Raw genomic sequence first — 22553 nt, 5'->3', positions numbered from 1 at the left:
TTAAATACTGTCTGTAGTTAAAATATAGCAATCACTGTGATATATACTGTTGTGGATTTCTGTTTGGTTTTGGGTTTTTTTTTATACAGAGCTATGAAAGAATAGTCCATTCAACCCCTTAGTAATGGGGTGATTTTGTGCATTTTTGTTTTTTTTCTTAAAGCTTATTACAAGGAAGTTCATCTTTAATCCATTTAATCTCTCATCCAAGAACTAGTGTCTAAGAGACTTGGATTTTTAGAGGTTCTGTGCTGTCAAGTGTTTCACATGGATTAACTGGAGTTGACAGTAAACCAGTACCCATACTGTAGAAAAGGTGAAGCAGATGTGGCACCAGGTTATAGCACAGAAACTTTCACCTCAACATGAGGAAAATCTTTATTGTGAGGGTGACAGAGCACTGGAACAGGTTGCCCAGAGAGGTTGTGGAGTCTGTGGAGTCTTTCAAGACCTGTCTGGATGTGTTCCTGTGTGATATACCCTTGGTGTGCCTGCTGAAGCAGGGGGGTTGGACTTGATGATCTTCAGAGGTCCCTTCCAACCCCTGTGATTCTGTGAAGAGTTTCTTCATTTCCTCAACATGGCTTTGAATTTGTGAGGTGATGATGAACTCTAAGGAGGAAAATTCTAATTAGGAAAAGAATACTGTAGGAATGAAAGGATGCTAATAGGAAAGAGAATTCCTATTGTTAGCAACTGACAGCTGAATGTGGGGAAGTATTGTGTGGCAAAGAGGCACAGTGAAGTAATGGAGCTGTAGGAGGAAAGCCAATGCTGGGCAATTCTTTTAATGTGTTCATTGACGTGGTGTGTGTATGTGTATAGATACATACTTGCAGGTATGTATTGGAACATCAGCAATAGTATATAAACCAATAGCATGTATAGCAATGCAATAGATACACTGTAATTAAGAAGAAAGGTAAATCAGATGAGAAATATACAACCAATATACGTTTTGCAATAATGACGCATATTGCAGTAATTTAATAATTAATGTTGTAATTTTTGTACTAGGCAAAAAAAGTCCTGTTTCTTTTTACCTAAGAGTTTTATGTAGTATGAGCATTCTCATATGTTGATGTAAAAGAAGTTAGTTTAGTTGTTGGGGCAATTGCTTTTCGATGGATGTTCATCTTACTGTAGAACCTTTTGTCACAGTGGCTTAAGAAAGTTTCAACAATCAGTAACAACTTGAATCACTTGAAATTTTCCTTCATTCTGCAAATATTCACTACATATGTGAGGTTTTGTGATTTTTTTACATTTTTCTAAGAGTTTTTGACTCAATATTTTAGTATGGCTTTTGCTTTTCGGAGAGTATCATTGTGCTTTTGAATTCTAGGCATCAATAAATTGTTTTAAGGATTACAGGGACAGTTCAATGAAGTTTTTAATCCAATATTTAGCCCATGTTGGCCAATGCATTTCAACAGGAGAAGAAAAAAATGCCATCAATGTTGTGTGTAAAATGTTTCTGGTTGTGTAAGTGGTGCCATCTTAAAAGAAATGTTATATTCTTTGCAGAAAGCCATATTCTTGAGGATGTGAACAAGTGTATCATTGCACTGAGGGAGCAAAACGCAGACAGTTTAGATCGAGCAGCAGGTGCGATCCGAGGGCGCGCTTCAAGAGTGGCTCATATCGTTTCGGGTGAGATGGACAATTATGAACCAGGGGCTTACACTGAAGGTGTGATGACAAATGTTCACTATTTGACCAAGAATGGTAAGTCTGATATTTCATCTATGTTCTCAATTTCTTTACTGGTACAAATATTCCTTTATATGCAACAGTTGAAGTGAAGGTGCTGATTTTCTAATCGAGTGCACTAATGGTTTACTGTAGGGTGTCTAGTATCTTTTCAGCATGCTAGTCAGTTCTGATGATACCGTGCAGTTCAGACTAGTTTAAACATTTTAGAGTGATGCATCCCGACTAAGAGCAAGTCCGGTAAAAACTCCAGGAGACCAGTGTGGGTGAGCAAGCAGCTCCTAGAAAAGCTCTGTCGTGAGCCGATACTGGGGAGCTACCGGCTGTCAGGATGCTTTTGTGACTTTTCCCCCCCGATGTGGAGGGGTTTGTGAATAAGCCCGAGGGTCACACGTGGTGCTGCCTCTCACAGAGGAACGGCCGCTGCGGGACCGTGGTAGTTAGGATGCACCCCCACCACGCTCACAAATTGCTTCTAACACCGATGTTTACTGCACAAATAAATTGGTTTATTAAGGGTTAACACAAACTGAAGGATGATTTTTAGGGAAAATATAAATGTAAATGGCTACCAGGGAGATACATATAGATGCAGTAAGGATGTGCCCTTTAGGGAGGTAATGCAAAAAGTACTGTGCTTGTAAGGCGTTCTCTCCGAGGGAGGGTTGAGGACCAAAGGGAGGAGGGAGGAAGCCCGACATCAGTCCTCGTTAAGAGGTCACGCCGTGTGTGCAAGTTGAGGAGAGGAGGGTGTGTGTGTGGTGACGTTACCCTCCGGTGGCTTGTCCCCCTTGTCCCCGATGGCTCCTTTCCTTGCTGCTGGTGGCCCGGCTACCAGCAGCGAAACGGGGGGTGTGAGGTGTCCCTGCTTATAGCAGGGGGAACCTGATGATCTTTAGGGTCCCTTCTAATCTTAACCATTCTGCGATTTTAATTATTTAATTTATGTAGGTTCTTTTTAAGTTATGCAAGACTAGGTTCTTAAATAAATGCAAGTAAAATGTTTGGAGACTTTGTAACTTGAGACAAGCAGCTTTCCACTTTGTTTTACTGGCCTTGACAGATGTCTTCTAAGCAAATGAAAGGCAAATTTTGAGAAAGAGAAAGCAGGTTCATAATTTGTGTGTACTGACCACTTTAAGGACTGTTGGGCAGTGGTTAAATATTTCTAAATCGCTTCAGTTTTGCTAAGCAAATTTGGAACTTCTTTAAATGGTTAGTAGTGTCTGTTTTCTGTTTCACAGTATTAAAAAGGAGGTTATCCTATATTGGAACATCACTGTACTGGCAGCAGGGGTATAACTGCACTATTCTTTAAAAGGTTTCTGTTTTTTTACAACAAGTTGCCTTTTTATATAAATGGATGTCTGGCCTTTCATAGTGTGTGCTTAATAATAATAATAATAAAAAGCTCTTTGGAGCTCCCAGGACTTCCATGTTTTCAGTGGTTGCAAGCCTAATAGTTGGGCAGTTAAGAAATTACTGTTAGGAAATTTTCTGGCAAGTCTGTACATCTCTGGAATACAGGATTTATCTTCGTGAACTTAGAAGTCTAAATCCTAGCTCTATCAGTCTAAAGAAATTTCTAGTGTCTTACATTTGACTGACATTTCCTGTATTTTACCACAAGAAAAGACAGGAATTTTGATTGAGCTTTTTCTTAATTACTTCAAATATGTCCAGGATAGAACTGTCTTCATGTGAAAGAAGGGTGAACTGACATCACAATGAAGTGGCAAAAGGGACAGAGTAGTGAGAAGTGTTTGAAATAGACTTGCCTCTTTTTATCTTCTTTTCTGACATTTTGGTGACAAAGCCCGAGAACTTTCAACAGGACGTTCTTTTATTCATAACTTCTGAAAGTACTACGAGAAATACCAAGGGAAGCAGCAATTAAAGGAAAGCATATTTTTGATTCCCATGTAAGAGCTAAACCCTTCTTTCTTGAAACTGCAAGTGTTTAAATACACTAGGAGTTGACACCGATTTGTATTTTTTTTGCCATGTTTTGACAGTAATGTATAATGTTCTTAATTCCCTCTATCTTCAGAGCAAGAAGACCTGAAACAAGGTTTGGTTAGACTGTTCGCCTGTGTCAAGGGACATTAAGCATGGTGTCCTCCGATCAAATGTCTTTACAGTACTTCAAACCTCAGAATCTAGGAATCCACTATATTTTCATAATTCAGCAGGAACGGAAAAAGAAATACGTACTTTTTATTCTTAACTGTGTTAGTATAATCTCCAGTGAACAGACAAAAATCCATATGAGGTGTTTTCATTGCTTGATTGTTTTCTTAAATTTGTTTGGTTTAACTGTTTCAGCTTACAGGGAAAATGTAGGTAGTCTGCAGTCTCAGGTGTAACCCAAAACATTCTGTCACTGCTGGGGTCTTTCAGGAGCCAGCTGATGGCAAGGTGACAATTCACTAGGAGAGAGCTGTTTATTTATGCTGTCATTAGGTCCTACGTTAGTTCACATGAGTAACTTGGGGCAGTGAAATGCATCCTTTATGCCTACTGAAAAGGTGTGTTACTGAAGAGAAATTATTACAGGCAGTGTATAGAGTTAGTGGAAATACAATTATAGAATAATACTGTGCATGGAAATTGCAGAGAATAAAAACACAAATGAAAGCGAGGATGGGAACCAGAAATGGGAAGGTGGCAAATGGGAGGTAACAGGACAGAGAAATTGTGCATAAAGAGGAATAGGTATATTTACAGTTTGTTAAAGACTGAGAGAGCTGGGTCTCTTTAGTTTGGAGAAAAGGAGACTGAGGGGTGACCTCATCAATGTTTACAAATACGTAAAGGGTGAGTGTCAAGAAGATGGAGTTGAGCTTTTTTCAGTGATGACCGGTGATGGGACAAGGAGTAATGGATACAAATTGGAGCATAGGAGGTTAAAGGTGAATATCAGAAAAAAATTTTTTTACTGTGAGAGTGACAGAGCACTGGAACAGGCTGCCCAGAGAGGCTGTGGAGTCTCCTTCTCTGGAGACATTCAAAACCCGCCTGGACGCCTTCCTGTGTGATGTGCTCTGGGTGACCCTGCTCTGGCGGGGGGGTTGGACTAGATGATCTTTCGAGGTCCCTTCCAACCCCTAGGATTCTATGATTCTATGATTGTAGTATATGTGCTGAGGTAATTAATAAGAAATGAGAGGTTAAATGCAATGTACTGCATTACAGTACATTGAAGAAAAGAGCATAACATGAGTGAATCTGTCTCTTCAGCTGGAAGACAGCAAATGTATTTGAGATGGTAAAGTGAGCTATTCAGCAGTAGTATCATCATTCTGCTGCATAATGGGTATTAAAAACTGTTGGGTAATTTTTTAGCCAAGGTATGTGGTCCTATTTAGAAACAAGTTGCTGAGAGCTGAACAGATTGCTGCAGCACCATAAAATGGAGTGTCTGGTTTCTCAGGCTTATGTCATGCCACTCCTCCCTTTTGCCTTTTCTCCCAACAAGGTGAAAAACCCCAAGGAAGTTAACAAGGCCCTGTAAGAGCACCATTTGTGTCCAGTCAGCAGCATCTCAGCAGTTAGGTAATATCACAACTGAAGTTGACTTTGGAGCCTTGGTTTGCACTCGGTGTGTGTATGCATTGTGACACTGTGGTTATGTGATCATACACAATTCTGTTACAAAAGAGCTGCTTAATACTTGAGACATATGCCAGGGTCACATATTAGAGGAGCCTGGTGTCTATAGGATCAATTCAGAAAGTAATGAAGTATAAGACTGCAAGAACAGAACGTATGATGTAATAGTGAGGATAGCTCATTTGTACTGCCACTGCCTCTACAGAGTTCTTAACTTGACACTGTGTCAATTCATGAGGCTACAGCTCAGTGTGGGGTGCAGGAATGCTTCCCAACTCCTGGTCTAAGTATTTCTTCCCTGTACTACATCATAATGAAATGGGGACATGCTTTGTCTGCTCTTGTTCCCAGGTTTCAGTGGGAAGGGCATGAAGATATGTGGGTTGGAAAGAGAGCTGCAAAGCATTTCAGCCCAATCCTACTCTAGGAGATCGAGAGTCATGCCCTCTAAATTTGTGCACCAGGATCTATATGAAACCGTTAGGAGGACCAGTGGAAAAAAGAGCATTCAGTCAAGTAGTCTGTGTGCTCCGTGCAGGCTGTGCAGCAGCATTTCCTGCCTTGGTTTTGCTAGTGAAAGGTGTTAGAGCTTCATGCTGTATTCCTGTACTCTTAAGACTGTAAAAATGTTAGTATAGATATCTCTCTATCATTCCTAAATGTTGGCACTGTTGATGAGATTGAAATATGCAGGTCTTTGGATTTTGGTCGTGTCTGCATACTGTTGCATGAAAGCCAAGTGAAGGGTAACCTTGTACTGTATTTTAAATATCAAAGTCTACTCTGTTAATTTACTGCATGCCAGAGGCTGCAGCAGTTAAATTTAAGCAAACATTTTGACTTATGGCAGATATCTGTTGCTAGTTTGCTGACGATGTGAATCTCTTGCATACTTTGCACTTCAATCCCCAGTTATAAGTAACATTGCTGCTATCACATAAGAGCAGTAATCTCTGAAACGGTTATAGGTTGTAGTCTCTTTTTAACAAGTGAGTATTCATCTGGGTAATTACAAGTTTTTAGGCATTTCAGAATGAGGGAAAAGCCTCATATCCAAACACTCCCATGACTTATTCAGGATGTTCAGTGAGCTTTATTTGGAGTACTACACAGTTGTTATTATTTGCTATGGCAAGGGGATACCAAGGACAATTTGTTGGCTTCATTATCTCCTTGTGAGCTGTGTAGGCCCATTTCTTCAAATAATCTTTTTTCCTCAGGTTTCTACCATTTATGCATGTCCAGTTTGTATGTTTTGTTCTTGTGTCAATATGGGCAACTTTTCTGCCTCCACCTGAATTGTGTAAACACTTGACCCTAGTGGGCTAAACTTATAGGCCTGTTCTAGAGAGACAGGTGTTGTGTTCAGTGGTTTTCTTTAAAACCTTCCCAAGATTCAGTTGCCCTTTTTCAAAGTCCTTTCCTATGGTTTGTCCTAAGAGTCATTCTGTTCTTCCTGACCCAGCTGTCTTCTGTATTGGCAGCATGTTTTATCATCATACTGTTTGCCAGTGTCACTAATGAATTTATTTACTTGTTTATTTCTTGGTCCCAAGATTGTTACTTTGGCTACCTTCCATGGTTGCCTCTCACTTTATAGCCCTTATAGTGTGCTCAGGTGTATAGCATCCATACTAATACTGGTCTGCTCCACCTGAAACAGAGCTTTTCTGTATTAAAGGATTCTGTGGGGTGCATTAAATCTATTGCATTGCTTTTCTCTTGGAAATTACCATTTATTTTAGCAATTAAAAAAAGATAGTAGTTGTATCTGATACGAACTTCCTTCCATCTGCTTTTTGTTCAGCTTTTTCATTTCTTGCATGCTTATGCGCTCAAGCTAATGACTTGGTGTTTTCCTTGATTGCCTTTTTCAAATACATTTTGCAGGCTTGTCGCAATAGCTTATGCAAAATTACAGTTCCCTTTGTCCACTGTTTGAGTCTTTTGCAGTAGGGGTGGTCTGTTTTCTCCAGTTACACTCTCACCCAAAGGACACCTGCCGAGGAGGAAACATAAGAAGGCTTTGGGGTCTGTTTTTTCCTGCCCACTGACAATTGGTTCTCATTTCATTCTCCTTCACTGTGCCATCTAAGTTAAAATGGGGAGAAAGAAGCACCTCCCAAAACTCCATTGTGTTTTCCCAAGCTGTATTTTCAGATGAAATAGGGTAAAACAGCTCTTGAAGCTCCTTACCTCTTGTTTTAGTATTAAAGATACTAAAACAACTAACTTTATTCTTGGTGGCTTATTTGGGGTAGCTAAAATAAGGCGGATAAATCTCACTCGTTCTGTGGTGTGTGCAGAATCAAAAGCTTTCACTAGTTTAAAAATACTGAAATAATAATGAAATAATGAAAAAATATTTTCCACTGCTCATTCATCACCCTCAGAATGAGATTTAAAGCTACTTGCTGTTTTATTCTGTTTAGTATTCAGAGGTTTTTACACTTGCTTGTGAAGTCCAGAGACTGCTAAAGAGGTCTGACTCTTTTCACTGTAAAATATTTAAAAGAAATCCTCAACACATTTGATAGAAAATCTGGAGTGAAGCTTGAGTAGGCAAGCGTATGGAATTGGTGAACCTGTGAAACTGGTGTACAGTACAGACAAGGAACAGCTTGTAGCAAACTATTCAATGGTAAGAACTAAGAGGGGAAAAGAGCATTAACGAAGAGAAATGCTGAGAGTGTTTGCATGACTTAGCCTAAAATACTTTTTATTTATGATTACATGGTGATTGTAAGACTAATAACTTAAGCAATAGCCCATCATTCTTGTGACTTTGTCTATTACAGTCCGTTTGATTAAGTGCAGCTACCTTTTTTTTTCTGTAAGGCTCTGGTTTAATCCTGCTGAGAAATTATGATTAAAATGTTGCCTTTAAAAACTGTTGGATTTGTGTCAGATGGGAAGAAAGTTCTGAAAAATTGGAAAAATATAATCAAAATATTGTTGTGTTCCAGAAAATAAAATAATTACCCTGAACATAGTGCTATTTCTTTTTTGACAGTCTTACTTGTATTTTTTTTTTTCATTTCCTGTAGCTAAAAAATAGCTTTTCTTCACTCTTAGTAATATCCAAGTTGGTTGTAAGCGCTGTGTGTTAGGATGCCTTTAGCTGCATATTTGCTTGCTTTAGAACACTGTTGCACTTGTTGATCATCCAAGGTACTGAGAAGAACAAGTTAGGCCTATTTCTGTTACTTCAAATTTCATAGGCATTATTGCTCTAAACATAAAAGTAACAGAAAAGAGCATGTAATAATACTCACAGAAGTCTAGCTGGTTGAAGTATTTTGCTAATTAGCACTGTTCTCTAGTTTAAGAAGTATATGGCATGATGCTGATTTGCTAGAAATCGCAAGGTTCACAGAGATTAATTTAATTCAAATCTCAGGATTTCTCTTCCCTACCTTAGTTACTGAAAAGCTGTTCTCTGTTCAGATAGTCTGCCTTACCTATGATGGACTCCCCCATAGGAGGACCTCAGTTTCTTCTTAATGGCTTGTACATTTCCTGTGTCCTGTTCAGCACGTTTGAACAATCTCAATTTGGGCTTATTTAATCAGCAGCCTTTAGCAATTGCCTAATGTGTTAGTTGGCTCTCTACTCTTGCTGGCAGAGCTTTGGTCTTGGAGATAGCAAGGCCAGTGAAGAAAACCTTCATTAGAAATCTGCAGTGACAAATTGTAGTCTTAGAAATGGAGGTTGCAATTCACAGTCATTTTTAACATCTCTAAATACAGCCTTTATTGACAGCAGTGGTGCCCACTTGCCCCATCTGCCTTTTTCTGCCACCTTCCTTGTGCCAGTACTAGCATGTCAACTGTCTGGCCTGGTAGCAAGTTGGCCTAGAATCTTGAAGCACCTCAAAACTAGCTTTGCAACCAAAACCCAGAAGTTCATTTGTCATCATGCTGCTGTGTGATCACTGGTTTTCAAGTGAGGACATACAGGTGGAGTTTTGATGGCGGTCTGCAGTTGGACTGCAGGTAAACTAAAGCCTCTGTGTGCCCTATGAAAGTCATTTGTGGAAAGTAATCGGGTGGTTTGTTTTGTTGTTTTTTTAGTTAAGTACAGACAGGGTATTTAGAGGCAGATGCCTCTGAATTATACCCTTTGACTTCACTTAGACTAAAGAAGGCCATGCTGTTCTGTGCTGTGATCTATATTCAGGAGGAGTGGGTGTTTCCACAGCACATAAAAGCCCTGTGATAGCAGGGAGCTTATGAGGTAAGGTAGGCCAACATGGGCCACACTGTCTGCTATGAAATGGAAGAAAAAAATGTGAAATTCTTCACCGCTATGACTTACGGGGAAGTGTCTCTGATCTGAGATTTCTTGGTCAGTCTGTCCTTGAGCATGGCAGCAAAATGCAGTAAGAAGAGATCTTTAAAATGGGTAGATTATTGATATGCTCTAAAGGAATTTTTCTGCTCTTTCGAATGCTGTGACCTGCCTCTAATACCTTGCATGGGGAAATCTGTGTTTCTCTGGACGTTTGTGCAGTGAGGGGGAAAATGATCCCTGAAGTCACCCCTGAAGTCTGGAGCTGCAATGCTGTAAGTGCAGGCACTGCACTAATGCCCAGCTGCAGAGTTGCGGGTATTTGCCAGGCTGTGCGAGGGCTGGAGAGACAGCTCACAGATCCCAAAGTCACAAGCAATGACCCATGCCCATAACTGTCCATTCTGCTGTCCTAAAGAGTAACAGTGACTTTGCAGATATCTGAATTGTCTTGGTGGAAATGAAAATAACTAATGTTTTCCAGATAGGCAGTTGAATTAGTGTGTTGAAAAGAAGGCTCAGTTTGGGCCTTTTCCAACTTAAAAGCAGCAGTTTACTGGATTGCCAGTCATTAATCACACTGCCAGTGATTTGGTCTCACTCATCAATCATTTCTCATATTCAGGACAGTTAACTCTGATTAGCTGTGAAGATGCAATACCACAAAACTTCTATCATATATTCAACCTAACTTACATATACATACGTATGCAAACATATGCAAATTTATTTTCTATATTTAAAGATACAATTTTTATAAGTATATGTATTTATGCTTAGCTGTGTTACTAAAAGCTTGTTGGTTATGCCAGTAGTCTTACTATCTTGCAGGTGCATTCAGTATATACACGTATGTCTTGGTAAGTCATCTGATATAGCATTATATGTCACCAATTAAATGTATCACAAAAATATGAGCTTGAAGTGTCTGTACCATAATGAAACAAAATTTAGAAACAGCTTGGTCTTCATAGTAGCGTTGTATTTGGTGGACTTATAACAGAGTCATAAATGGTTGCACTTTAAAAAGATGTTCATGTTATGCAGTTCAGCCTTTTGCAATGAGTGCAGAATCATCTTTCTTTGTAGTAATCCCATTATTATTTAAAAGTATTTTTTAACACATCTAATGAAGATGTCTCTGTTAGTCATTAAACAGTTTATTCCATTCTAAATAGCATGACTTGGGTGGTGTAACTCAACCTTCTGTCAGAAGAAACACATTTCAGATGGTATGACTTGGCCAGTGCTGTTGCCTTAACTTAGATGGTTTTAATTTAATTTACTTGTTAGTTCTTTGTGTAGCATCTTGGATTGAAATGGTGATATGAATAGACACAATACATAGCAGGAAGATCAAGTTAGCAGAATATAAAATGTTCTTACTACCTGAGAGATATCAGTCCAGAAGAAATCTGCAAATGTTTAGTTTTAAATCACAAGAAGTGCAAACTATTCTTTGGTCTCAAAAAGTGAAATAAGTACTGAATAAAAGCTGTGCATTATTAACTAGATTCCTTATTTACTCTAATATCACCCTGCTGCTTTTTTTTTTTTTTTTCCAAACATACTTTGCTTATGCATCTCTTTAGCTGAAATTCCTGCACCTGGAAAACTATTTAAACCTCTGTAAGCAAATTATCTATACCCATCTCACTGACTTTCATGCTAGGTGATCAGATTATGGGGGATAATAAAATACTTGCGGATACACACCACTTGCCACAACTCTCTCCTTATGCTGCCACAGGTCTCATCTGAACTTCTTGCTGAAACATGCACATCCTTAAAGCAAATCTTCCACTGCAATTCATAAGTTCTAGATTAGTTCACTCTAATATAGTGTACAGTTCCAGGATATAGGATTGAAAAGCATCCTTAGGATTGTAGAGTTCAAGCGTTTATTCCTTGTACTGTGGCTTTCTCAGTGCTAAACAAAATTAGACTAATGCAATAAAAATTATACTCAGCCATGCTGATGAGCATAGAGGAAAATGAAAAGACATACAGGGAAGAGAGCAAATTACCTCACATGCCAAGAAAAAAAAAATTATAATAATTATTTTTTTTTCTGATGGAAGAATCTGTTGTTGCTTTGCTGCTTTACTGTGGGTTGTTTTTATTTGTTTGTTTTCCTTTTTATTTTTCATAGAATCTTTTATTTCTACTTTTATTTCACTTTTGTCTTGGGTTATTTGCTTTACCACTGTTGCTTTGTTGGAATGTTCACCTGAGGGATGAAAGATAGCCCCATACTCTTGCTGCTTGCCTGTGGCATTTACCTGGTGTCAGGTTTGAAGTGTAGATGGCAACACAGCTCTCCTTTCTGGGGATGGTATGAGCTTTGCCCTTTAAATAGGGAAGTCAGAAGGTAGTTACAATGTTATCATCTATTAACTGTCTTTTATAAGGATTATGTTTTTTCCTAATCAACAGATTCTGATGATTTTACCTACAGAACTTAAAAGGAGTATTTATCTAAAATGAAAGGGTTACATTTTTACTCTTAGAAAAGGAATTTCAGATTTGATGGACAATACGGTTCCTATATTTAGGAAAGCATGTGAATTACCACAATGTATGGGGTTTAATCAAAGGCTTGTTTCCATCTCAGTGTGATCCCAGGCCTACAGCGGTCAAAGCAAGAGCCTCCTATGATATGGACAGATTTTAGATCAGGTTCTCAGATTTCAGAGGTGCTTTGTAAGATAGGGTAGTGTAGACAGCTTCTTCAAATACATCAGTGCTAAAAGAAAGGAGTAAGGAAAATGTGGGTCTACTGCTGAATGAGGTGGAAGCCCTGGTAACAGAGGATTCAGAGAAGGCAGAGTTCCTGAGAACCTTCTTTGCTTCAGTCTTTACTCCTAAGACCAGCCCTCATGAATCCCAGACCCTGCATGTAAGAGAGAAAGCTTGGAGGAAGGATGACTCTCTGCTGCTTGATGAGGATTGGGTTAGGGATCAATTTGGTAAAATGAATATAAACAAGTCCATGGGCCCTGATGAAGTGCACCCCCAAGTGTTGAGACAGCTGGCTCATGTTGTGCTACCCCTCTCCATCAAAAGATCACGGCAAACGGGAGAGGTGCCTGAGGACTGGGGGGAAGCCAGTGTCACTCCAGTCTTCATAAAAGGACAAGGATTACGATCTAGGAAACAATGCAGCAGTCAGCCTCACCTCCAGCCCTGGTAAGATGATGGAGTCGCTCATTCTGGTGGTCATCTGTAAGCACATTGAAGAGAAGAAGGTTATCAGGAGTAGCCAACATGGATTTACCAAGTGGAAATCATGTTTGACTAACCTGTTAGCCTTCCTTGGTGCTGTGACTGAATGGGCAGATGCAAGGAGACTAGTGGGTGTAGTCTACCTTGACTGTAGCAAGGCTTTTGACACAGTCTCCCATAACATCCTCATGAGCAAGCTCAGGAAGTGTGGGGTGAGAGAGTGAACAATGGGATGGATTGAGAACTTGGTAAACAATAGAACCCAGAGGGTGGTGATCAATGGTGCAGAGTCCAGCTAGAGACCTGTAACTAGTGGAGTTCCTCAGGCTGGGTCCAGTCCTGTTCAACATCTTCATCAACGACCTGGAGGAGGGGACAGGGTATCCTCAGCAAGTTTGCTGATGGTACCAAACCAAGTAGCTGATTAACCGGGAGGCTGTGTGGCCTTCCAGCAAGATGTGGACAGACTGGAGAGCTGGGCAAAAAGAAACGGAAATGGGAACTGTTAAATTTAAGATAATTTAGTTGGTAAGTAATAAAAAATGATGGTACAACAGTTTAAAATAGAAATTTGGGGTTATGGTTTTGAACAGCTCTTAATATTATTCTTTTTGTTGTGTTGGGGTTTTTGGTGGTTTTGTTTTGTTGACACTTTTTTTTCCCCAAGAGCTTTTTAATATATTTATGGTTTTGTTTCATTGCTGCTCTTTCACTTCCACACACTGTGCTTTCATTTTCTTTCAGTGTGGCACCTTGACATGTGAATAATGGCCTCCACTCAAAGATATGTGTTTATCCTTATAGTTAAGCATATCACACAAGATGTACATTTAAATATTCTGTTGTATATAAATACTAGTGGAAAAAATACATTAACAGTATTTTTGGAAGTTAACGTGGCAGAGACATTTAAAAAATATTTTTCATGCATGATTATTAATAGGAGAAAGCAAATGGTACTAATTCCTCTGATACTTCAGGTTCTGATTAATTTTTTAAGGGTGCAATGTTCTGAATGTCATTTAGTATTCATATGGGTCATGTCCTTTTTGAGTTACCTCTGTCATACTAAAATACAAGTGTTACACAAGAGTGCAAATGGAGTTGTGCAACAGCACAAAAAATAGTACTCAGGAGATTTAAAGCTCACCAAAAATCAAGAGAATTATTTTTGTTCCTTTAAGTATCAGTCAGTTTTAATAGACATAATGTGAATACTTACTGAAAATGAGGTAATTTTCTACCTGAAAAGGCTTCCCACCAGAGTTGCTTGGACCCTTGTAGGTCCTTGACATACTCAGAAGAGAAAATCACTTCAAGCAGCATTCTTTGTATCCACTTCTACATCTCTAACAGGCAATTTCCATGGTAACGTAAGTGACAAGATCACTTGTTCTGTTCAACATCTTCATCAACGACCTGGATGAGGGGCAGAGTGTACCCTCAGCAAGTTTGCTGATTGTACAAAACTGGGAAGATTGGCTGATTGACCAAGAGGCTGTGGCCATTCAGCAAGATTTGGACTGACTGGAGAGCTGGGCAAAGAGGAACCTAATGAGGTTCAACAAGAAAAAGTATAGAGTCCTGCAGCTGAGGAGGAATAGCAAGATGCACCAGTTTAGATTAGGAGTTGACCTGCTAGAAAGCAGCTCTGTGGACTTGGAGTCCTGGTGGGCAACTAATTATCCATGGGGCAGCAATATATCCTGGGATGCATTAAGAACAGTGTATCCAGCAGGTCGAGGGAGGTTCTCCTCCACCTCTGCTCTGCCTTAGTGGGACCACATCTGGAGTATTGTGTCCAGTTCTGGGCTCCCCATTTCAAGAAGGACAGGGATTTGCCTGGGAGAGTCCAGCAGAAGCTACAAGGATGATTAGGGGACTGGAACACCTGTCTTATGAGGAAAGGCTGAGAGACCTGGGGCTTTTCAATCTAGAGAAGACTGAGAGGGGATCTTATTAATGTCCATAAATATCTGAAGGGTGGGTGTCAAGAAGGAAGGGCCAGTTTTTTTCAGCTGTGCACTGCAATAGGCAGTGGATTCAAACTCAGGCACAGGAAGTTCTCCCTCAACATGAGGAAAAACTTCTTTACTGTGAGTGTGACACAGCACTGGAACAGGCTTCCCAGAGAGGTTGTTGAGTCTCCTTCTCTGGAGACTTTCAAGACCTGCCTGGATGCATTTCTGTGTGACCTGCCCTAGATTCTGTGGTGGTCCTGCTCTGGCAGGGGTGTTGGACTCGATGCTCTCCAGATGTCCCTTCCAACCCCTAACATTTTGTGATTCTGTGACTTCCATAAGTTCTCATGAGCTCTTCATGCCTGGAATAATTTTAAGATAATGTTGTAAGTAGGAAACTGTGATTTCAACATAAACAAGTAATGGGACCTGGGGATTGTCCTGCAGAGATGGCAGAGTACCAGGTACTGTTATTTGTAGTACTTGAGTATAGAAATGGTGAAAAATAAGTTGTCTGTGTTTTTGTTCTTTAGGAAGATGCTTCTTGGGTTCTTTTTTGCCTTTGTCAAATCAATGAAACAGATGTTTTGTTAGGTATTTTTCTTCCTCCCGTTAAAAACCCTGAAAAATCTGACTTGAGGAGAACAAAAAGTTGTCATTTTTTTTATCAGTTCTTGGAGGTAATTTCTGTCCATGTCTGTTACATTGCTTTTGTTAAAGCATTCCTTAGGTGAGTGTTGCATACGTGAGGCATTTTAGAAGTGGAAACAGTTGCTTTTTCAGTATCAAGCTATCTTGATAGGTGGTAAAGTGATGCTCATTGCTTAACACAGCTTCACGAAGAGGTGCAAGTACAATGGCTCATGTCTTCACCTCTTGTCACTGGCCTTCCACAATAGGCACAGAGATGCTAATTGGAATAAAAGGATTGGTGAAAGCTACTTTTCTGTAGTACCTAATGTGAGGGTGACTTGTAGATGCGGTAGCCTCTGAATTAAGAGTTGGGCCATGACAGCTATTAAACTGTGAACAGGTTTCATTAGTTGGTTTTGGTTGAACATGTCAACATAAAGCAAAAATTGTTAAAGATAAAAGAAGACAAGGGGATACAAGTAGTATTGTTTATTTAGAATGAGAGAATTAGGGAAAACATTATAAACTTAAAAATAAGTAAGCTTAATTTAAAGAAGAGTGCAGAACTTGGGTTTGGTGGCATGAAATCTGTAAGTTAGTTTGGGACTTGCAACATGACAATTATGAGCAGTACTGGTATTTTCCAAAACACCTTCTTTTATTCCACACCTTCCATCTTGGGAAAGGGAGGATTACAGATGTTCATGTTGAAATTTGCTCATAATTTTTATTAAGAAAAAAGAGAAGAAGGCAAAAGTCAAAATAGGGCTTAAAATGTTTTTGTCAAAAATGTATAGCACTTGCAGTTTTTCATTTTACTCACAACTTGTTTACTTTTTCTTTGCTTTAGCAAGATTGAAAAAAATCATTCTTGTCCAACCTATTTTTTTACCTGCATCTACATCTCCTCTATGGTTAGGCTGCCTGGAAAAATAAAGCAGAATACAGCAAAGATGCATAGTATTAATCTAGCCCTAGTCCACTCAGTGCAATGTTGCAGAGTGATGCCTGAACCATTTGAGGGTGTATGAAGTGTAAAGTATTTTTTATGCCAGTCATCCATGGATAAGAACTAATATATCCGCCAAAACCTCTTTTAAAGTAGCCATTTGGTTGGGGACTGAAAAATGAAATAAGTCCAAAGCAGTCAAGAAAGGATTCTTTGGTCTGAGTGAACTACCCAATCAGATACAGTGTAAATGACCAAATAATAACTATTTGATAAAGTAGCCCGAGTGTATTCATATACTTCATTAGTAGATGGTTATGTTCATATTTTAGAATTACAGTTTAGTCTTGTTTTAATTGCCTGTGTGAAAGTCATATTGGTGAAAAGTGACCATCTTAAAAATATTACCAAAGGGAAGTCACTGAGATCATATTTCTATAATCCAGTAGTGGTATGAGCTGTGGAGTACGTGTTTGTGTAACATCCTTTTTCATAAGTGATGTTTTCATTCAAACAAACAAATACACTGTGGTAATGAGTTTGGCCTCAGGAGGAGCTGTAAAAAGACCATTAATATGCATATGGAGTAAGGATGGAGTGCAGGATGGAGCCTGAACAGATAACTGAGAAGAAATAGCCTGTCCTGCAGAAGCAGAGGCCTGCAGGCAGTTTGCAGTCACTGAATATGCTGCTGGTAACTGGAGAGTTGGTGCTTTGCAGTACTACAAGTGAAAGTATATGAAGCACAATGAACTGAGGAGTGAGGATGTAGCAGGCTCTGGAGAACATCTAAGGGTTTTTACTACATTTAATGGAAGTCTTGAACTTCTGGAAACCTCTTACGTTCTCCTTTGCAGAACTTCTGCAGTGGATGTGAAGAGCTGTACATTTAATTATATGTGATCATATGAGGTGATTGTTCAGTTCAAAATTGCCACACTTGCAACTGTTTTGGTAGTGTTGGGGCCAAGATCTTTGTTAATCAGAAAAAACCCCCACATATTTCTAGTTCTGAAACTGTATTTGTGTTTCTTAAAAAAACCCCAACGCTAAATAAAGAGGCACTTGCTCTCCCTAATTATTCCATTTGGTTGCTAATAAAAACTATGCCGTGTCTTTTTCCACACTGTTTAAGAAACCTTTTCTTCCCACTGACCTTTTCAGAAGGCAAGTTAATTCAGGTAATATTCTGTATGGGGAAGAAAGGGTTTTAAATATCCTGGTTTTCAAATTAAATGTCATCTATTTGTCTCATACTTACAGAGACGTATTTTACAGAAGAAAATTAACCTTCCCACTGCTGTTGAAATAATTGAAGTTTGTTGTTTCTGAGAATTTCTGAAACAGCTGAACTCAAAGATAGTTAATTTAGATGTCTCCAAGGTTTATGTGGGTTTCTCCTTGTAAAGTTATGGGTTAAGGCATTATTCCTAATATTTCAAGTATGTATTGCCATGTTTTATAATTCAGAAGTCCTGTTACCTTCAGCTGCAGCTTCATCTGCATAAAAATTTGTTAGATACTTTGGAATTTGTATTAATTGGTTCATGCTTAAAGTATTAGCAGTGCTACATGTGGTGTGGATTTAGGAAATAGAGCAGCATGTAATTGTGGAGGAAGGGATGGGAAGCCTATTATACTTGTATTTGAAACCAACACGTTGCCTGAAAAAAGCTGCTGTTCCACAAGGTATATGTTATTCATACTGAATATTACAGAAGTTGTGTTCTGTCCCTTCCCATTTTTTTCCTGTGTCTTCAGTCTCTCGAGTGGTAGGAAGTGAGTTGTGGCAAATGAGTTTCATCTGTACTTGTTTGAGGTCTTCCCGTGTGTGATGGATTTTCTGGGTGCATTCTTGCTTCACTCCATATTCCATGTGTTGAGTTTGTTTTGAGTTGATGTGAAGGATCAAGGGAGATACAGTGGTACCAGGTCACCATGCAAAATAAGGCCAGGGAGCACCAGAAGGAAATTCCCAGGACGTTCTGGGTAACACATAGATTAATCTCAAACTGACTTCAAATTTACCACGTGTTTGATTCAGTCAAACAAGCTAAAGTGCCTTGCTAAGTCCAGGTTACAAACGTGGGACTTGATGATTTGGAGAATAACTATCAGTCCTTTGATAGTTTTGTCTCCATTCAGACGGAAAGCAGATTCTGAAATAGTAGGAGTCTTTTTAGTTGTAGTTCCAGCTTTGAGTCATGTTACTCGTTCTGATTCTCTGGGTAAAATTACTGTTGAAGTCACTGGCAAGTTTTGACAGCTGTTTCCCTGACCCCCTTTTTAAGCTTTCTTTTTCTTGTACTGTCTAACTGTCCACAGCTTACATGCACACCAAGTGCATTTTTATCACTGATAAAAGTTACAAATATGTTCCAACCTAAAACTAATCATGTTACTACTATAATGCTTTTTAAAAATTAAGTTTTAATCAATGTGAGGAAATTTGCCAGAAAGAGAAATTAAATGTTTTATCCTTGATACACTAATTTGTTTATTTTTTTAATAGTGATTCCAGAGTTTATTAGTCAAGTAAATATTGCATTGGAGAGCTTGAGCAAGAACACAGTGTATCTCTTTGATGATAACCAGTTTGTGGACGTTTCTAAGAAGGTGTATGATACAATTCATAACATCAGATGTGCAGTCATGATGATTCGGGTAAGTTTTTCATTCATTTTATTCATTTCTAAGATAGAAAGTACAGGACATCAGAGCATTTTCAGGAGAATTTATAATTATGTATGTGAACAAAGCCCCAGAGCTCATATACAGATTGAACTGATCTGAGAAATTTGCTTTGCAATGACACACACGTAATAACTGAGGAAGGCTAGAACTGAGTACCGGATGAAAATGTTACATAAAAATGTCTGTTGTTTTTTAGAAATATTTCGTTATGTTTGATCAATACAGATCTTCATTAACTTCATTAATGATCAGCGTGTGACTACAAAACCAAATCTGCTTGTACCTCTTTACCCATAGCCTGATTCGGTGGCATGCAAGAATGGAGTGTATATTCAGTGCATCCTGATCATCTCCTGTTGAAGTCAAGTCAGTTTCACATCAGATGACTTAACAGCCTCATTTCTGTCAATTGTACACAATTATAATTAGTGTACTTATTCTAGTATTTTTTTCCTGAGGTTCAAGAAAATGCCTCAGAATAGCTTATTTTTAAAATTTGAAACAGAATTTTCTCAGGATTTCCCCCAAATATCTTCAGTCCACACATTGCAATTCAAATGGTACAAGGTAACAGTTGAGTTGCCGTATCTGGATGTTCAGCCATTTGGTTTTTAAATAAAACTAAATATTAATTAAAAAGTAGATATGTTTTTTTAAAGGAAGGGATTCTTTTGCATTGTCTTTTAGTTGAGAAGATAGTAATAAACAGATTCTTCCTTTATTTTAAATATAAAAACATATTACAGGCTAGTGTAGCCAGCAGTTCAAGGCAGGTGATTCTGCCCCTCAACTCAGCTCTGGTGAGACCACCTGCAGTACTGCATCCAGCTCTGGAATCCTCAGTATAGGAAAGACATGACCTGTTGGGGCAGGTCCAGAGGAGGGCCACAAAAGTGATCAGAGGCGTGGAACACTTTTGAGGACAGGGTGAGAGAGTTGGAGTTGTTCAGCCTTCAGAAGTGACCTTATTGTGGTCTTTCAATACTTAAAGTGGACTTGTAAGAGAAGTGGGGACAGACCTTTTAGCAGGGCCCATTGCAATAGGACAAGGGGTGATGGTTTTAAACTAAAAGAGAGTAGATTTACAGTAGATATAAGGAAGAATTTTTTGACATTAAGGGTTGTGAAACACTGGCAGAGGTTGCAGGTGTTAGAAGCCCAATCCCTGGAAACATTCAAGGTCAGTTCGGACAGGGCTTTGAGCTGCCTGATCTACTTGAAAGTGTCCCTGCTCATTGCAGGGGGTTTGGACTAGATCACCTATTAAGGCTCCTTCAACCCAAACCATTCTATGATTCTGTGATTCTAACATGGAAAATACTAGCGTTAGCATAGTGAAGTAAGTTAGACATTTTCAGTGGGAATTCAAATGTGCAGAGTCTTTAAAATGTCTTATCCTTATTGCAATTGTCGTTCTGAAATTGTTTATATACTGAAGAGAGATCCTGGAAACGCTGTTCTGTGGATTGGTTTTCTTTCACACTTCACCTGCAGTTATTTTTGATGGGTTCCTGGCAAGTTATTTGTATATGATTCTATCTTGAAGTGATTGTTCCTAAGTTGTTTTTTTTATTTGGTGGTCATGTATGCAGCCAGGCATAAAAATGAGAGAGGGATACACTTTATCTGGGGAGCCCACTAAAGCCTGGCCTGTTTGTGTTTTCCAGTTCTTAACTGCATTATGGGGCATGTAGCTAGTACGATCTAATTTCATTGCAACTGCCTGCAGAAGTTTTGTTGCTGGTCTGCTAATTTACTGTCCGGTAGCATTTAAAGCGTTTCTTACTAGATTTAGGAGTTTCCTGATTGTGTTTGAATTATATTTGGCTTCTACCACATGCGTTCAAAGAATCTTCCTGTGTCTGCTTGCCTTCTGTTTGTGCCTGTCAGCTTCCTTTGAGTTGGATTCTGCTCTTACAACATGTTGCATGTGTTCAGTTTTCATACCGCCCTGCCATGGTCAGATACCATTTTCAGATCCCACAGCAGTAGGCATGTCTGTGATAGAGATGAAAGCAACCTCTCCATTTTCTGCTCCTTTAACCTGTGTACCTTTTGACAGAAGTCCAAGCTGTAACCATTTCTATTTGAAAAGGCCTTTTTGGTGATGTATTTTCACAACCGTACACTTTACAGGATGTAATTTCTTGCTTAGCAGGGAATTGTAAAACCTCTTTTCTGTACACCTCTGGATAAAAGAGTTTTTACACATACTTTCAGAATCACACAGGCAAATATGTACCAGGAAAATCACATGTGTGTGATGAGTGCCACTGCTGTTGGAGTACGTTACATTAGTGGAGTTTTGAATCCTATCCTGTGTCCTGTAAGGGAGCAGTCAGTCCTTAGAACTGGATCAAGTGCAGATTCAAAGTTTGCCTACCCCACTACATAAGTGTCCTGGTAGGTGATCTCAGCTACTCATGGGTTTACACTGTGAATGATGTTAGCAGCCTGCAGATGTTACTTGGTAGGTTCAGTTCCAGTCCTGCTAGGACTGGAAGTAATTCTAGGGTGAAACTCTGTGCCTCAGACACAAGGAAGAAAGCATAGGGCCTTTTACTTGTGAGCTAGACAACATCCCAAATGATTGGGACACTAGGGGGTGTAATTGTATTCTTTTTTTCTTTTCCTTTTGATTTTATGAGTCTCACTCAGGGAAAGGCAAGTGCCATGGTAGATGAGCAGTTTTGATGTTAAGGTCTCTGTCAATGCAAATTTTCTGGACTCTCCCCTCGGTATTTGCTGACTTAGAAGTCTGTGCCTGTCCCAGGCTTAAGATGTCTCTCTTCACAGGATTGTACTCCCTGTCCATGTTCCTCTTTAAGATTCTTGCCCATTGCAGGAGTTTGTGTGAGTTGTATTTATCTGGTAAAAAGAACCAGACTGAGATTATCCTCTTGTGAAGTTTACTGGTCAGTTCCTCTTTCAATTAACGTTGGCTAAGAGTTTAGCTCATGATGTTTAATTTTTTTTTGCAGATCAGTTAAGCTTCCTTAATGCCTGAGTTGTTAATCCTGCCTTCTCTTAGTGACTCAGGTACTCTTCTTTAAGATTACAAAGATTTTTCTGTCTGTTACTCTGACATCTGAGTCTTCTCTATGTCAGGTCTTTTTGGGCCTGAACTCGAGATGATCATAACTATTCCTTTATGGAGTCCTGACAAAAGCTGAGATATTAAAAAAAAACCAAAACAACCCCAAAAAAACCCACAACCAAATTTGTTGAAAAGGTCATGTGCAGCTTTTTTAGTTAATGAATACGATTACTGAGACACTGAGAGAGGATTTTTTGTTGAGGTTTGGTGAAATGGTAGTCAGCTACTCCACCATCCCTTAGAGATACTGACTGCCAGCACAGAGAGTGCTGGGGAAACCCTGGTGCTTATTTTTTTAAGGAAGGATTTATTTACACAGGCAATGCCAGTCTTCCTGAAAGAAGCTTTTGTAAATCTGATGGTTATTCAGACATGTGCT

At 39.1% G+C, this 22553-nt stretch overlaps 1 protein-coding gene across 8 annotated transcripts in view; it reads left to right on the top strand.

The window, feature by feature from the left end:
- Nucleotides 1–22553, top strand: part of CTNNA3 (catenin alpha 3) — a 424834-nt gene that overhangs the window by 325875 nt on the left and 76406 nt on the right. For all 8 annotated transcript variants that reach the window (XM_051618547.1, XM_051618545.1, XM_051618546.1 and 5 more), the window contains 2 exons: nucleotides 1528–1728; nucleotides 18896–19047. In XM_051618547.1, the coding sequence (XP_051474507.1) occupies nucleotides 1528–1728; nucleotides 18896–19047 (353 nt within the window). The remainder of the gene's footprint in view (nucleotides 1–1527; nucleotides 1729–18895; nucleotides 19048–22553) is intronic.

The sequence above is a fragment of the Apus apus genome, chromosome 4 (assembly GCF_020740795.1).
Source record: "Apus apus isolate bApuApu2 chromosome 4, bApuApu2.pri.cur, whole genome shotgun sequence".
Lineage (NCBI taxonomy): Eukaryota > Metazoa > Chordata > Aves > Apodiformes > Apodidae > Apus > Apus apus.
The sequence above is the reverse complement of the archived record's forward strand: the minus strand, read 5'-3'. Positions and strand labels throughout refer to the sequence as shown.